Below are 17,500 nucleotides of genomic sequence, written 5' to 3'. Positions count from 1 at the left end.
AGTACAGCCTCATCACGCACACGGGAGAGAAGATCCACGTGCTCGTGCAGGTGTGTTACCTAACTCCATCCTCGCACCATCGCCATGTTACCCAACACCATTGCCATGTTACCTAGCACCATCTCCACACCATTGCCACGTTACCTAACACCATGCCCACACCACTGCCATGTTACCTAACACCATCCTCATGTTACCTAACACCATCCCCACGCCATCGCCATGTCACCTAACACCATCCCCACACCATCGCCTGTTGCCTAACACCATCCCCACACATTGCCATGTTACCTAACACCATCCCCATGTTACCCAACACCATCCCCAAACCATTGCCATGTTACCTAACACCATCCCCACACATCACCATGTTACCCAACATCATCCCCATGTTACCCAACACCATCCCCACACATCATCATGCTACCTAACACCATCCCCACACCATTGCCTGTTGCCTCACACCATCCCCACACATTGCCATGTTACCCAACACCATTGCCATGGTACCCAACACCATCCCCAAACCATTGCCATGTTACCTAACACATTCCCACGCCATTGCCATGTTACCCAACACCATCCCCACACATCACCATGTTACCCAACACCACCCCCATGCATTGCCATGTTACCCAACACCATTGCCATGTTACCCAACACCATCCCCAAACCATTGCCATATTACCCAACACCACCCCCACACCATTGCTATGTTACCTAACACCACCCCACACCATCGCTTGTTACCTAACACCATCCCCATGTTATCTAACACCATCCCCACGCCATCACCATGTTACCCAACACCATCCCCACACCATCCCTGTTACCCAACACCATCCCCACACCATAACCATGTTACCCAACACCATCACCATTTTACCCAACACCACCCCCACACCGTCACCATGTTACCCAACACCACCCCATGCTACCCAACACCATCCACACACCATCCCAATGTTACCCAACACCATCCCCACACCCTTGCCATGTTACCCAACACCATCCCCACACATCACCATGTTGCCTAACACTATTGCCATGTTACCTAACACCATCCACACACATTGCCATGTTACCTAACACCACCCCCACACCATTGCCTGTTACCTATCACCATCCCCACACCATTGCCATGTTACCCAACACCATCCCCAAACCATTGCCGTTACCCAACACTATCCCCACACCATTGCCATGTTATCTAACACCATCCCCACACATTGCCGTTACCGAACACCATCCCCATGTTACCCAACACCATTGCCATGTTACCTAACACCATCCCCTGTTACCCAACACCATTGCCATGTTACCTAACACCATCCCCTGTTACCCAACACCACACCATCACTACATCATCATCATGTTACCCAACATCATCCCCATCCTAGAAATATTATTTACATGAGCTTCGAATGACAGACTGGGATCCATAACAACTCCAAGATCCTTAACTGTAACTGTTAGGGAAGATGTGATTGGGAGACCATTGAGGTTCATTAATTAGAGAGTGAGAACCTCGGTGTCTCTGGGCCTAATAGAAGCACCTCTGTTCTGTCAGGATTTAAGTGAGAAAGTTTCTCTGTGTATCACTCACTCTCACTCAGGATAATGCAGTTCTCCTGGGGGCTGTCGTGGACTCGGAACCCTGGAGGTCCTACACCGAGTATGTCGACCGCGTGGTGCTGGCTGGCTTCTGCAGTGCCGTGCGCTGCTCTCTACAGTACTTGGTTGAGAACACAGACCCGGCACTGTGTGTCACCCCACTGTTCGAGGTCCAGCTCACGCTCACCTCTGACATGACCTTTCACCCCTCACTTGACCTCTCCAAGAAAGACAACTTCTGCGACATTGTGGATAAGATGGTGGCTGACATTTTCAAAATGGCATCCTTCATGAGTAGGGTTGCCAAGCACAAACAGGTGGAAACTTATCAGGTGTGTGTGTGTGCGTGTGCGTGTGTGTGTGTATGATTTTTATGGTAGTCCCTGGCTAAAAAACACTAACTGAAGTCACATTTACTTACCATCTACCAAGAACCAGGAATCTTCTCTCTTCACCACGATGTACATGCATATTCATAGATACGAGCTTACTTACATGAGTTAAATATGCATATTTATATTTATTATGGCGGTTGTGATGCCCTGCAGGTGGATATAGACCAAGTGCCGGAGTTATCCGAATTAGCTCAGCTGATTCGTTGCCGTGCACGCGGGGCCGTTGCTAAGGTCAAAGAGTTCCAGAACTCCTTCATTTCCTATCGCTACCTCTGGACCGGAGACAGGGAGGAATTTATGCGGCAGTTCCTTCTCTACGGCCACGCCCTCTCCACTGAAGAAGCGGAGCTGTATGCCGATTATGAGCTGGCCAAGAACCCTCCTAAACTACACAACTTTAAAGATCAAGTACGTGTTAGAAAAATAAGCACACACAAACATCTTGTTTTTCAGCATTTTAAGTATATCGTATATGCCGCTGGAGGTCACTAGGTGCTAAGGGATCTCACGAGTCACACTCTCATACTGATAACTGGGATGTTCTGTATAACACCGAATGCTGTAAATGTTACAAAAATCACAAAACAAAATGCTCCATTGTTTGTCTTTTGTGTGCGCGTGTGTGTGTGCGTGTACGTGTATGTGTGTACATGTATGTGTGTGTGTGTGCCCGTGTGTGTGCGCATGTGCATGTGTGTGTGTGTGTGTGTGCGTGCGTGTGTGGCTGTACGTGAGCGTGTGTGTATGTGTGCATGTGCGTGTGTGCGTGTACACGTGTGTGTGTGCATGCGTGTACATGTGTGTTTGTGTGTGCACGTGTGTGTGTGTGTGCGTACATGCGTGTGCGTGTATGCGTGTGTGTGTGCCCGTGTATGCGCGCATGTGCGTGTGTGTGTGCGTGCGTGTGTGTGCGTGTACACGTGTGTGCGTGTGCGTACGTGTATGTGTGTACGTATGTGTGCGTGCATGTATGTGTGCATGCGCGTGCGTGTACGCATGTGCATGTGTGTATGTGTGCGTACACGTGTATGTGCGTGTGTATGTGTGTGTGTGTATGTGCCTATGTGTGTGTGCGTGTGTGCATGTACACGTGTTTGTGCGTGTACGTGTGCGTACGCGTGTGCGTGGGTTTGTGTGTGTGTGTAGATCAGTGAGTTCCAGAGCCTGTATGAGAAGGTGCAGGCATTGGATGACACGTGGCTATTCTGCGACTGGCTTCAGGTGGACATCAAGCCTTTCAAAATCTCCCTCATCACCATCATCAAGAGGTGGAGCTGGATGTTCACAGAACACCTGCTCAACCACGTCAACAGCAGGTGACGCGCACACTCAGGGCCCAGCTGGCTGTACAGCAGGCTAAACCATTAAAAGCCCCCTAAAAGTTCATGGGACCATCTTAGCTTATTTCCTGTCTCTCTCTCTACTTCTCTCTCTCTCTCTCTCTCTCTCTCTCTCTCTCTCTCTCTCTCTCTGTGTCTCTCTGTCTCAGTGTGCAGGACTTGGTGAGTTTCATTGAGAGCACTGAGCGAGGTTTGCGGGGGGCTGTGCGTGACGGTGATTACACTGGGCTGGTGACCATCATGCGTCACCTGATGGCAATTAGAGACAGACAGAACATCACAGAGAAACAGTTCAAACCGCTCAAATCTACCAGCGATCTGCTGAAGACCTACGGACAACAGCTACCAGAACAGGTCTACGCCCTACTGGAGGTATGCACACCTACACACACGCACATACAACCACACACACACCTACACACCTTTTTATGTCTTGTTCCACTAAACAGGCGAAAGCCGTAGTGTGGAGAAATAACTAAATCAATCGATTATAGAGCACTGTTCTCCTAACTTAAAATAGTGTCAGTGTTTTTTAATAACTACATACATACTCACATGTACTTTCACCATACTCACGTGATAAAACCATATTCTCACTTTCTCACCATACTTGCACATGTTGTCAACATTCTCTCACATGCTCTCACCATACTCTCACATGCTCTCACCATACTCTCACCTGTTCTCACTATACTCTCACCTGTTCTCACTATACGCTCACCTGTTCTCACCATACTCTCACATGCTCTCACCATACTCTCACCTGTTCTCAACAAACTCTCACCTGTTCTCACCATACTCTCACCTGTTCTCACCATACTCACATGCTCTCACCATACTCTCACATGCTCTCACCATACTCATGTGTGCTCTTGTTCAGGAGCTACCTGACAAATGGAAGAATCTAAGGAAAGTTGCCTTCACCGTAAAACACGAGGTCGCACCCCTGCAGGCCAATGAAGTTGCAGTGATTCGCAGGAAGTGTGTCCACTTCGAGGTAAGGGGTATTGTGGGTAGTGTAGTCTCTAGATTTTCTTTGGGCTTTTTTTGTTCAAGAACCACACAGTGTAAGTTGCCCTGAATGTGCTAAGTGTCCTAAATTCCACTGTCAGCTGTAAATTCTCACACTCTTTACACGCGTATTATGAGTACTGTTGTAATTTAAAAGTGTTGAGTGTGAAACTACTGTCTCTCTCTACTGGTCTCTGTATGTAGATTAAACAGCACGAGTTTCGAGAGCAGTTCTGTAAGGAGTCTCTCTTCTTCATCAGCACAGATAACCCATACAAACTCATCGATAAGGTACAGCTCTGCTGTGCCTGCTTGCATTTGAATAAAATACGTTTATGGTGCATGGCATGTGTGTCTTTGTAGTGTGGCTTGTCAGTGTTAATTAAACTGAATTCAATTTTAAGTTAATAACATATTATCTGTTTTGAATGAACCAATTAAATGATCTTAGGCACAATTTCTGTGGATCATTGTTTGCTCAGTAGTGCACAGAAACTGATGGGCTGCTTTAAATGTTTCAGTGTGTATCCTGGGTTTTCGGTTTATGTCTGCTTGTGTGTATGTGTGTGTATGTGTGTGTATGTGTGTGTGTGTGCGTGACTGTGCATATCTAGACAAACCGTGCAGTGATTCAGTTGGAGAGTGAAATGTGTGTGCTGCAGGAATCCGCAGATCTGTTTGAGGTCGGTTTCCCCGACTACAAACAGCTCCGGCAGTGCCGCTCTGATATCAGGCTAGTCAAAGCAGTCTGGGACATGGTCATATTTGTCAAGGTATTGCGTACACACCTCCGGTTTTCCATGTCACAGTAAAGGCATATTCCCTCCTCCCTCTATGACTCCTAGGAAACAAACATCACAGTGTTAGTATATTTTGACAAGGCCATTCTTTATCACAACCACTGACTTGTGTTCCATGTGCATGATGGGAAATGTAGTCCAGCATCTGGGCCTGGACTAAGACACCATGGAAGGAGATCAACGTGGAGCAGATGGATATGGAGCTCCGGAGATTTGCTAAGGTGCAGCTTTTGTGTAGATATTTATATTTGTATAGCTTTTGTATAGCGTTTGGACAGATATTACAGCTACTGTTCTGTGGCAATGGCTTTATAAAAAAAAAAAAAGTCTGAAAATATATATACTGCACCGATAAATAGATAGAAATAAAAATACATTTTGCACTGATCACAGCTTTGCGAATACAATTAGCAAAAAGATATAATTTTATTAAATGATCATTGTTGATTATATACATCTACAGCACTGTATAATTGGATAGGTGGATGGATATGCGTAAATTTCTGCATCTACCTTTCCTACAAATGATATGAAACCTATTAATTTGCACAATTCTAGCATCATAATGTCATGATTTATATATATAATATATATATATATATATATATATATATATATATATATATATATATATATATATAGAGAGAGAGAGAGAGAGAGAGAGAGAGAGAGAGAGAGAGAGAGAGAGAGAGAGAACTAAATGGATTTTACATTATTGCAGACAGTGACTGCAAACCTCTGAGCTTCAGTCCGACACTTTCGAAGGACGGTGTACATACTTAATTAATTTATGTAGGGTAGGCAATGTCAGTTCAATTCAGAACCTGCAGAGTATGGAGATAAAGACTGTGGATAAGGGTGGTGGGAGTCAGGGCATTAGATGTGTATGTGTGTGTGTGTGTGTGTGTGTGTGTGTAAGTGTGTGTGTGAGTGTGTGTGTGATTGTGTGTGTGTGAGTGTGTGTGTGTGTATGTGTGTGTGTGTGTGTGTGTTTGGTAGATGTAGATTTTAGTAACATTGTGTATGTGAGTGTGTGTGTGTGTATGTGTGTTTGGTACATGTAGATTTTAGTAACATTGTGTGTTTGTGTTTGGTAGATGTAGATTTTAGTAAAAGTGTGTGTGTGTGTGTGTGTGTGTGGTAGATGTAAATTTTACTAGCTGTGTATGTGTGCAGGAGATGAAGACTCTCGATAAGGAGGTCCGTGTGTGGGATGTCTACACTGGTCTGGAGTCGACTGTTAAGAACATGCTGACATCACTCAGGGCTGTGAATGAATTGCAGAACTCGGCAGTCAGAGAGAGGCACTGGAGACAGCTGGTGCGCACTACCGGGGTATTGTATCCGCCGGCAACACAACCTCCCTGCAACCCTCACACCACAGTAACATGACACAATATCACCGTGTCCCTGATAGTACAGTACACAGACGACCTTCACAATCACGATCTAGTACTAACGTTGGATTGCCACAAGCTTAACTTCACACCAAAACATGCACCTTTACAACACAAGATCTAGTTGCTGTAGAGGTCAGTGCAGAGGGTTAAACTCAGGGCTAGACTCAGATATGAACAGATTATTTTGCATATAATGCACGATATGAGTCCTTACTTTAGCCCAGTATTCTCTCTCTCTCTCTCCGTCCCTCTGTCTGTAGGTGAGCTTCATGATGGATGAGAACACCACTCTGGGTGATCTTCTGGAGCTGCAGCTCCACCGTGTGGAGGAAGAAGTGAAGAATATTGTGGACAAAGCTGTCAAAGAGTCAGCCATTGAGAAGGTGCAAACAACATGAGATAAAGACCTAAAGAGATCAAATCCCTCACACCATCCAGGACATTTAGTAAAATAACTTCAGGGCAGTAACTCACACACACACACTGTGTGTGTGTGCTTGTGCTTATTTCCGTAGGTTCTGGCCGAGATCAGTCAGACATGGTCCATGATGTCTCTGTCATATGAGACCCATCCCAGTACTGGAATCCCTCTCCTCAAAGCAGATGAGAATCTGATAGAGACACTAGAGGACAACCAGGTGGAGTTCAGATTACCATCTTAACAATCACCAGACAACCAGAAGGATAGCTTTTCCAGCAATGCGTAACAACCACTGTGTGTGTGTGTGTTTTGCAGGTACAGCTGCAGAACATCCTGATGAGTAAGCACGTTGAGTACTTCCTTGCGGAGGTGAGCGGCTGGCAGCGGCGCCTCCTGCTGGCTGACCTGGTCATGGGCGCGTGGCTGACCGTGCAGCGCACCTGGGCTCACCTGCAGGGCATCTTCACAAACTCGGAGGACATCCGCAGTCAGCTGGCCCAGGATGCCGAGCGCTTCGCTCTCATCCAGCACGACTTCCAGGTGCTGCTGGTCACGTGACTTCTGGGGATCCACCTGTACTGTAACATACAATACATCATTGCGCGGAGTGTGCAGTGTTCTCTTCTGAATCTGTGTGTGCAGTCGTAGCGTAACGTTTGCATGATTACGTCGCCCAGGTAACCTTGGGATCCTCTTATTAGAAATGTGTGGATTTATGTTTTGGTTTTTTGTGTACTACAGTATATGTACTGTGTATGTGTGTGTGTGTGTGTGTGTGTGTGTGTGTGTGTGTGTGTGTGTGTGTGTGTGTGTTGGTGTGGCTGTTACCAGGGGCTGATGATGACTGTTGTCCAAATGGCAAATGTGATAGAAGTCACCAACCAGCCAGGTTACCTGGAGAAACTTGAGACCTTGCAGCAAAGGTGTGTGTGTGTGTGTGTGTGTGTGTGTGTGTGTGTGTACGTGTGTTAATTTAATTTTTAAAGATTATTTAATTAATTATTTAATTAGTTAATTGGAATGCTTGCTGCTCTGATAGTTTGTGTGTGTGTGTTTGTATTTCTGTGTGTTCTGCAAACAAGTGATTATCAAGCATTAAATATTAAGCATTATATTATTAATCAGTGGTAGGTCAGTGTTTGAGGTACTTGACTAGTAAGGTTGCTGGTTCAAGCCCCACCGCTGCCAAGTTTCCAATGTTGAGCCCCTGAGCAAGACCCTTAACCCTCAATTACTCAAGTTGTGTTCAGTCATAATTGTAAGTTGATTTAAATAGAAAGCATCATGTAAATGCAATCATTTAATTAATTTATTGGAATGCTCTATGTCCTGATGGTTGATGTGTGTGTGTGTGTGTATGTGTGTGCGCGTGTGTATGTGTGTGCGCACGTGTGTGTGTGTATATGCGTGTGTGTGCGTATGTATGTATGTGTGTGTGCATGTGTGCTTGCGTGCGTGTGCGTGCATGTGCGTGCGTGTGTGTGCGCGTGTGTGTGTGCGTGCGTGTGTGTGCGCGCGTGTGTGTGTGCGCGCGCGTGTGTGTGTGTGTGCACGTGTGTGTGTGTGTCTCTCTAGGTTGTGTGTGTGTGAGAAGGCTCTGGCTGAGTATCTGGAAACAAAGCGCCTGACGTTTCCGCGCTTCTATTTTGTTTCTGGTGCTGATCTGCTGGAGATTGTTTCCAAGGGAATGCAGCCCAGACAGGTAGCCCACAATTCCTCACACTAGTACTGTGTGCAGTGTATGTCTGTTACACAGGACTTCAGAGTGTGCAGTAGCGTGTATGTCAAGATGCTAAAATGAATTTTTATGTAGACAAACACCTAATCGCTGGGATCTCCCCTACACACTAGCCACAAAAAACAACCTCCAAGATCAACTCAAATTAGGGAAGTTCTAATGGCTCAGTATCGCCACCTACTACTGGGTGTGTAAAGGTGTTTGTGTGTGTAGGTTACGCGACACCTGCTGAAACTCTTTGATAATCTGGCTGATCTGAGGTTCAGATGTGAGGAAGAAGAGGAGGGAAGGTTTGAGGTTGCCGTGGGGATGTTACAGCAGAGAGCGCGAGTATGTGCATTCTCTGAGCCCTGTGTGTGTGAGGGACAGGTAACACACTCGCACGACCTCTCTACAACACTTTACACGCACTCACATGAACACTGTCATACAAACTCTTGTGCACTAAATTAAATGATACAGGAAAGAACATCTCTCTCTCTTCTCTCTCCCTCCCCTCTCCTCTCTCTCTCTCTCTCTCTCTCTCCCTCCCTCTCTCTCTCTCTCTCTCTCTTCTCCCTCCCTCTCTCTCTCTCTCTCTCTCTCTCCTCCCTCCCTCTCCCTCTCTCTCTCTGTCTCTCTCTCTCTCTCTCTCTCTCCCCTCCCCTCTATCTCTCTCCTCTCTCTCTCTCTCTCCCTCCCTCTCTCTCTCTCTCTCCCTCCCCTCTCTCTCTCTCTCTCCTCCCTCCCTCTCTCTCTCTCTCTCTCTCTCTCTCTCTCTCTCTCTCTCTCCCTCCCTCTCTTCTTCTCTCTCTCAGGCTGAGAGTTGGCTGGGGAGATTGGAGCTGGCCATGACCTCCACAGTAAGAAAGGAGATCTCTGAGGCAGTGGCAGCCTATGAGGACAAACCCCGGGACCAGTGGCTCTTTGACTATCCTGCACAGGTGTGTGTGTGTGTGTGTGTGTGTGTGTGTGTGCTGATGTGTATATACAGCGGTATGTATGTGGGTGTGTACAGGGGGTGTTAATTGTGTGTATGTCATTTGTCCTCTTGTATTTAGATATTGATTGCGGTATATGTGTGTGCAAGTATATATGTGTGTGTGCTTGTCTCTGTGTGTGTTTCAGGTGGCACTGACAGGTAGTCAGATCTGGTGGGCCACAGATGTTGGTATTGCCTTCCAGCGTGTGGAAGAAGGCTTTGAAACAGCCCTTAAAGACTACAATAAAAAACAGGTACTCACTTACTCCCTCCCTCACCTGATCACTCCCTCCCTCCCTCCCTCCCTCCCTCCCTCAACTGATCCCCCCCACTCACTTACTTCCTCACTCTATCACTCCATTTTACTCATTCACCCTTTCGCTCTGTCTCACACTCCATCGCTCATTCACTCCTCTCCAGGTCCCAGCCTTAACTTTACTCACTCGCATAAATGAGACCAGCTCATGGATGTAGTTGATATCTGTATTTGCTACCTGTAGCGTAGTGAACAGCAGACGGCGTGGTGACTGTCTGCCGTTGCGCGGCTGCGCTGTGCTGATTTCAGATCAGCCAGCTGAACTCTCTGATTAACATGCTCCTGGGGGAGCTGAGCCCTGGCGAGCGGCACAAAATCATGACCCTCTGTACCATCGACGTTCACGCGCGCGACGTGGTGGCCAAACTCATCGCGCAGAAGGTAAACGCCCTCTGTGCACAGCTCTTAACAGTGGAGAGCTCCAGAACGGGATGACATGGTGGTGTCTGTTGCCTAGGTGACGAACGGGCAGCATTCGCGTGGTTGTCCCAGTTACGGCATCGCTGGACGAGCAGATGGAGCACTGCTACGTTAACATCTGCGACGCGCAGTTTCAGTTTTTATACGAGTACCTGGGAAACACCAACCGGCTGGTTATAACACCACTCACTGATCGGTTAGTTACACACATACACACACACACACACATACATACACACACACACACACACACACACACACACACACACACACACACACTATAACGGGGTACCAGCATGCGTTCACACACTGACTCCTCCATGATTCTGCAGATGTTACATCACCCTGACTCAATCCCTCCATCTGACGATGAGTGGGGCCCCCTCTGGCCCTGCCGGCACCGGCAAGACAGAGACCACCAAGGACCTGGGCCGTTCGCTTGGCATTATGGTCTATGTATTCAACTGCTCTGAGCAGATGGACTACAAGGTGGGCAGCGAATAGCGCTACAGGCCTGAACGTTGAGCCTTCATCTTCTCCAGCACAGGTTTGTTGATGGTGAATAATGCTGGTGCCCCCTCTCAGTCCATAGGTAATATCTACAAGGGCCTGGCCCAGACAGGAGTGTGGGGCTGCTTCGACGAGTTCAACAGGATCTCCGTGGAGGTTTTATCTGTGGTTGCCGTGCAGGTCAAAACCATCCAAGATGCTGTTCGCAACAAGAAACACAGGTCAGACCAGCATAGCTTGGACTGTGGAATGAGGTCATTTATACATGCTTATGTGGAGTGAGGTCATTTATACATGCTTATGTGGAGTGAGGTCATTTATGCATGTTTATGTGAAGTGATGTCATTTATGCATGTTTATGTGGAGTGATGTCGTTTATACATGTTTATGTGACGTGAGGTCATATATACATGTTTATGTGATGTGAGGTCATATATACATGTTTATGTGAAGTGAGGTCATTTATACATGGTTATGTGGAATGAGATTATTTGTATGTATTTTACATGTCTGACATGAACAAGCTTTCCACCTTCATGAGACACACATGTGTTGCCAGGCACTTACCATGTGGGCTTCACGTCCTGTTCTTTTGTCCTGGTCAGGTTCCATTTCCTGGGTGAGGAGATCCAGTTGAAGCCGACCGTGGGCCTCTTCATCACTCTCAACCCTGGTTACGCCGGCAGGGCTGAACTGCCTGAGAACCTCAAGGCGCTCTTCAGGTTCCACACCATCTCCTCCATTCCTCTGGATCCAGACCCGCCTCTGCAACTGTCTGTCCTCCTGTCTCTCCTCCTGTCTCTACCTCTGTCTCTCCTCCTGTCTCTCCACCTGTCTCTAGCTCTGTCTCTAGCTCTGTCTCTACCTCTGTCTCTCCTCCTGTCTCTACGTCTGTCTCTCCTCCTGTCTCTACCTGTCTCTACCTCAGTCTCTCCTCCTGTCTCTACCTCTGTCTCTCCTCCTGTCTCTCCTCCTGTCTCTACCTCTGTCTCTCCTCCTGTCTCTATCTGTCTCTACCTCTGTCTCTCCTCCTGTCTCTCCTCCTGTCTCTCCTCCTGTCTCTCCTCCTGTCTCTCCTCCTGTCTCCGGTCCTGTCTCTCCTCCTGTCTCTATCTGTCTCTACCTCTGTCTCTCCTCCTGTCTCTACCTCTGTCTCTCCTCCTGTCTCTCTCTGTCTCTCCTCCTGTCTCTACCTCTGTCTCTCCTCCTGTCTCTACCTCTGTCTCTACCTCTGTCTCTCCTCCTGTCACTACCTCTTGTCTCTACCTCTGTCTCTCCTCCTGTCTCTCCTCCTATCTCTCCTCTGTCTCTACCTATGTCTCTCCTCCTGTCTCTCCTCCTGTCTCTACCTCTGTCTCTACCTCTGTCTCTCCTCCTGTCACTACCTCTTGTCTCTACCTCTGTCTCTCCTCCTGTCTCTCCTCCTATCTCTACCTCTGTCTCTACCTCTGTCTCTCCTCCTGTCACTACCTCTTGTCTCTACCTCTGTCTCTCCTCTGTCTCTCCTCCTGTGTTTGTCCATTCTTCTGTCTCAGAATCTATAGCTCCATCTGTCTCTCTCTTTTCCTCAGTGCAGTGGTTTGTATTTCCACCCCTGCATTGTTGACGTAAGGTAGTGGAATTAATATCAAATCAATTGTGTTCTTTTTGTGCGCGTGTGTGGTGTGTGTGCGGACGCGTGTGTGTGGTGTGTGTGTGTGAATCAGGCCGTGTGCCATGGTGATTCCTGACTTCGGGCTGATCTGTGAGATCATGCTGGTGGCGGAGGGCTTCCTGGAGGCGCGCATGCTGGCACGCAAGTTCATCAGCCTGTACACACTTTGCAGAGGACTGCTGTCCCAGCAGGTGCGCACACACACACACACACACACACACACACACACACACACACACACACACACACCACGTACGCACACACACATACACACACTCATCTTGATTGGCTTTGATTTTACAGGATCACTATGACTGGGGTCTGCGGGCAATAAAGTCAGTCTTGGTTGTTGCTGGGTCACTGAAAAGGGAGGATCGGAGCAACCCAGAGGAGCAGGTGCTCATGGGAACTGAGTTTCCAGCGCTTTCTCAATTGAGTCGTGCAGCCGTGACAGACTTGTGATAACGTCTCTGTGGCGCGTCACTAAGGTCCTGATGAGAGCCCTGCGGGACTTCAACCTGCCCAAGCTGGTCACGAGGGACGTGCCGATCTTTCTGGGCCTGATCAGTGAACTCTTCCCCCTGCTGGAGGCCGCACGCACGTGCGGGGCACGTCTGGAGCAGCACGTGCGCTGGGCCATCAGCGAGCTGCATCTGCAGCCCGAGGAGAACTTCATGCTCAAGGTCGACCTGCTTTTCCTCTCCACTCGCGAATACCGCGATCACAAATGCACGCAGGTGCGGGCGGCGGAACTGAACACACAGCCAAACCCGGTCCGGTCCGGTCACGCCCACTGACCGAGCTGTTCTTCTCATCACCTTTCCACTTCATTGGCTGATTAAATTGGTGATTGTGTCTTTGGATTTTTCACTCTGTTTTAGTTTTAGACAATTCCCACCAATCTGGCAAGTCTCCTCTGTCACATGACAACTGCCCCCACCCCCGTGCTACCCCTTTGTGGATAAGACCCCCGTGTTGCTGCTCTGTCGGCAGGTGACCCAGTTGGAGGAGCTGTTGGCTGTGAGACACTCCGTCTTCGTGGTTGGCGCGGCTGGAACAGGCAAGACCCAGGTAGGGACAAACTGCTGAGAGTCCAGGGCCAATCTGGCCCGAGCTGGCCCAACCTGGGCCGACCTGGGCCAACCTGTGTCAAGCTGGGCCAACCTGGGCCAGCTCAGACCAGCTCGGACCAGCTCGGACCAGGCCAGGTGTGGACGGGGTTGCCCAGTGATCGTGGCTCTGAACGGTTCCATTCGGTTTTGGTCAGATTTTGAAGACGCTGCACAGGGCGTATGCAGGAATGAAGCTGAAAGCCATGTGGAGTGACATCAACCCCAAAGCTGTGACGACCGATGAGCTGTTCGGCTTCCTGCACCCTGCCACACGAGAATGGAAAGATGGTGTGTGTGTGTGTGTGTGTGTGTGTGTGTGTGTGTTTTCTTGGATGTATGAGCATATACATATACAACTTCTTTACATTGCTGTTTTTTGTGTACATGGGTGTTCAACAGGTGTGTGTGTGTGTGTGTGTGTGTGTGTGTGTGTGTGTGTATGTGTGCAACTTTGTAGGTCTTCTCTCTTCAACCATGAGAGAGTTGTCTGCTCTGTCCCACGATGGTCCAAAGTGGATTGTACTGGATGGTGACATCGACCCAAAATGGATAGAATCTCTCAACACAGTGATGGACGATAACAAGGTCAGCTGGTAGATCTGACGTGTAACCTGCATTGTTTTACAAGTATACACCTCTGTTTACGTACTACTAATTATTATACAAATAATAAACTTGTAAACAAGGATTACGTAGTGGTTAACAAAAGTTTACACCAGGATAAAATGAAATTGAAAAATTAAGATAAGGCAATACAATAAAATTAGTTCAAATTTTATTTTCTGTTTAAAATGTATTCAAAGAACAACAAAACACGAAGTAAAATGAATTAAGAGAAAAATAAAAGATGACTTCAAAGTTAAATTGAAGAGGTGGGTTTCGCCGTTTCTCTTCAGTGGGTCTAGACGGTCCTCAGGTCTCAGGGTGTTGTGTAAGTCGCTTTGGATAAAAGCATCAGGTAAATGCGTTGAAGCCCGGAACATGAGCACGGAACTGATGTAGATCTGAGAGGTACAGTGGGATCAGACCATGGAGGCATGTGAACGTCATTAAACGGAATCCTAGAAGTAGAAGTCTAGAGGAGGAGTTTTAGTGGTGGAGATCTAGAGGTGGAGATCTTGTGGTGGAGTTCTTTGCTAGAAAGACAAGTGTTAAAATAGTCCAGACAAGTTGAGATAAAAGATTGTTGAGTTTTTTGAGAGAAAGTTGCAGATGTATTCCTGAGGTGAATGAATGTAATTTTGAATTTTTGTAATTTTGTAATTTTGAATTTTGAATGAATTGTAACTTTTATGTTTCTTAAAGTTCACAGTATTTATATTAGTATGTTCTTGTGCATATGTGGGTGCATATGTATGTGTGTGTGTGTGTGTGTGTGTGTGTGTGTAAGGTGCTGGCAAGTAATGAGGACATTTTTCTGGTGTGTGTGTGTATGTGTGTATGTGCGTGCGCATTTGCATGTGTGTATGCCTGTGTGTGTGTATACCTCTTTGCATGTGTATATACCTGTGTGTGTGTGTGTGTGTGTGTGTGTGTGTACATGTGTGTACATAAGGTGCTGACCCTGGCTAGTAACGAGCGTATCTCCCTGACGCCCTCCATGCGGCTGTTGTTTGAGATCAGCCACCTCAAGGCCGCCACCCCAGCAACTGTATCTAGGGCAGGCATACTCTACGTCAACCCCCAGGACCTGGGATGGAGCTCGTGAGTGACAGGCGTGAACCGGTGATCTCTGCCTAAAGAAAGCACATTCAAGCACATTCAAGCAGTGCAGCTTATACTCCTCACACTCAGTGCCTGTACACGTGTGTCCCAGACACTCAGTAAATCCTCTTTTGTATTTCAGGTATGTAACGAGTTGGATTGACACTCGCCAGGCCCAATCAGAACGTGCGAATCTGTCCATCCTGTTTGATAAGTACGTGCCCTACTGTTTAGAGCAAGTCCGGTGCAACCTAAAGACCATCACACCTATTCCTGAGATGAGCATGGTGCAGGTGTGCATGGTGCACACACACACACACACACACACACACACACACACACACACACCCACACACCCACACACCCCTATACCTAAAACCCTTATACGCTGCCGTGTGTGTGTGTGTGGGGTAGACTCTGTGTTGCCTGCTGGACTGTCTGCTGACAGAGGACAACACTCCAGCAGACTCGCCTCGTGAGCTCTATGAGATGTACTTCGTGTTCGCCTGTGTCTGGGCTTTCGGTGGCGCTCTCTTCCAAGACCATGTGAGTCTTCTGGTAGTGAATTTCCTTCAAATCACCATACGTTCCATTCATCTCTCTCTCTCTCTCTCTCTCTCTCTCTCTCTCTCTTCCTTTCCATCTCTTTCTCCATCTTGCTCTCTCAGCTGAAAGACTATCGTGCTGCGTTCAGTCGCTGGTGGGCCAAAGAGATGCGCACAGTGAAGTTCCCCTCCCATGGCACTGTGTTCGACTACTACATCCACCCCAACACCAAGAAGTTCACGCCGTGGACGGAACTCACACCCGCCTTTGAGCTGGAGACGGATGTCCCGTTGCAGGTCCGCTCACATCCAAGCCCGTGTGTACACATACTCACGCATACACATGCAAACAAGGGGCTGTGCTCACTCTAAAATAGTGAAAGGAATGGGAAAGTGAATCGGATTCCAACTGAAGATTGCAGGGGACTGCATGTGAACGTATGTCTGTGTTTGCACACAGATGGTCCTCGTGCACTCAGCTGAAACAGCCTGCTTGGCGTACCTGGTGGAGGTGCTCGTGCAGAAGGGCAAGGCGGTGATGTTGGTGGGTGGAGCGGGCGTAGGGAAGAGCATGCTGATGTGGGACACCATCTCCAAACACAGGGACCAGGTCATGGTGGCCAAGGTGCCCTTCAACTACTACACCACCTCAGCCATGCTACAGCGTGAGTGGAGACACACACACACACAAACACACGGACCTGACACAGTCAGAGGTAGCAAGGGAAGATGGTTTTGAGCAGTGAGTGAGTAAGTGAGTAGCTCTTCCTGTGGGTCACATGTCTTCTCAGTGCTGACCCCTGCGTCTGGGCCAGTACTGGGACCTGGCCTGACCATCTCTCTCTCTGCAAAGGGTCAGACTGGAAGAGGTTCACGTATTGGAGATCTTCTTGATTTTGATGACTTTCACAAATGTATTCCCACATTTTGAACAACATAAGATGACAAAAAAAGCCACCACCCTCTGGTAAAATGGTTAAAAACAAAAACAATACAGATTCCTATCATTTATAATTATGTATTATAACGGATTCTGAATTCATGATCCTGTGCTCTGTTATGTGAAGTGCTGTGGTGGAGAATGTCCAAAAGACTGATTTGACTGAAAACAGTACATTAGTGAAAATTGTCATTAAAATAATTTAACTCTCATAATTTGATGTAATCAATAGTATAAGGAGCAACATGACAATATTCCCGATAGGATCAGTTGTAGGAGTGTCAGCAGGTCAGCTTCACAGCTGAAACATCTAACACACACTTCTTTTGAACTTGGTTTTCACCAGCTCCTGGACTAGTCCTGCCTTCTGTGTTCTGAGTTTTGTTTTCTGCATTCTGAGTTCTGTGTTCTGCGTTCGCCGGCAGGTGTTCTGGAAAAGCCGCTGGAGAAGAAGGCAGGACGCAACTTTGCTCCTCCTGGAACCAAGAAGCTCATCTACTTCATAGATGATCTGAACATGCCAGAGGTGGACGCCTATGGGACAGTCCAGCCACACACACTCATCAGACAACACCTCGACTACTCCCACTGGTGTGTGTGTACACTTTTATAGTTAAGA

General features: G+C 47.7%; 1 protein-coding gene across 1 annotated transcript in view; it reads left to right on the top strand.

The window, feature by feature from the left end:
- dnah9l (dynein, axonemal, heavy polypeptide 9 like) overlaps positions 1-17,500 on the top strand; it is a 41,707-nt gene that overhangs the window by 7,318 nt on the left and 16,889 nt on the right. The window contains 36 exon segments of the mRNA XM_035525820.1: positions 1-50; positions 1,617-1,946; positions 2,163-2,417; positions 3,156-3,325; positions 3,499-3,721; positions 4,230-4,346; positions 4,565-4,651; positions 4,975-5,133; positions 5,298-5,381; positions 6,337-6,500; positions 6,826-6,943; positions 7,076-7,198; positions 7,297-7,521; positions 7,813-7,904; positions 8,557-8,683; positions 8,933-9,088; positions 9,517-9,642; positions 9,827-9,934; positions 10,246-10,390; positions 10,469-10,501; positions 10,504-10,612; positions 10,749-10,905; positions 11,002-11,147; positions 11,532-11,648; positions 12,633-12,771; positions 12,884-12,976; positions 13,069-13,263; positions 13,574-13,651; positions 13,848-13,980; positions 14,150-14,277; positions 15,248-15,396; positions 15,539-15,689; positions 15,811-15,942; positions 16,065-16,238; positions 16,402-16,606; positions 17,307-17,472. The exon segment at positions 1-50 is cut by the window's left edge and continues 173 nt beyond it. Coding sequence (XP_035381713.1) covers positions 1-50; positions 1,617-1,946; positions 2,163-2,417; positions 3,156-3,325; positions 3,499-3,721; positions 4,230-4,346; positions 4,565-4,651; positions 4,975-5,133; positions 5,298-5,381; positions 6,337-6,500; positions 6,826-6,943; positions 7,076-7,198; positions 7,297-7,521; positions 7,813-7,904; positions 8,557-8,683; positions 8,933-9,088; positions 9,517-9,642; positions 9,827-9,934; positions 10,246-10,390; positions 10,469-10,501; positions 10,504-10,612; positions 10,749-10,905; positions 11,002-11,147; positions 11,532-11,648; positions 12,633-12,771; positions 12,884-12,976; positions 13,069-13,263; positions 13,574-13,651; positions 13,848-13,980; positions 14,150-14,277; positions 15,248-15,396; positions 15,539-15,689; positions 15,811-15,942; positions 16,065-16,238; positions 16,402-16,606; positions 17,307-17,472 — 5,164 coding nt within the window.

Source organism: Electrophorus electricus, chromosome 1, assembly GCF_013358815.1.
Source record: "Electrophorus electricus isolate fEleEle1 chromosome 1, fEleEle1.pri, whole genome shotgun sequence".
NCBI lineage: Eukaryota > Metazoa > Chordata > Actinopteri > Gymnotiformes > Gymnotidae > Electrophorus > Electrophorus electricus.
The sequence above is the reverse complement of the archived record's forward strand: the minus strand, read 5'-3'. Positions and strand labels throughout refer to the sequence as shown.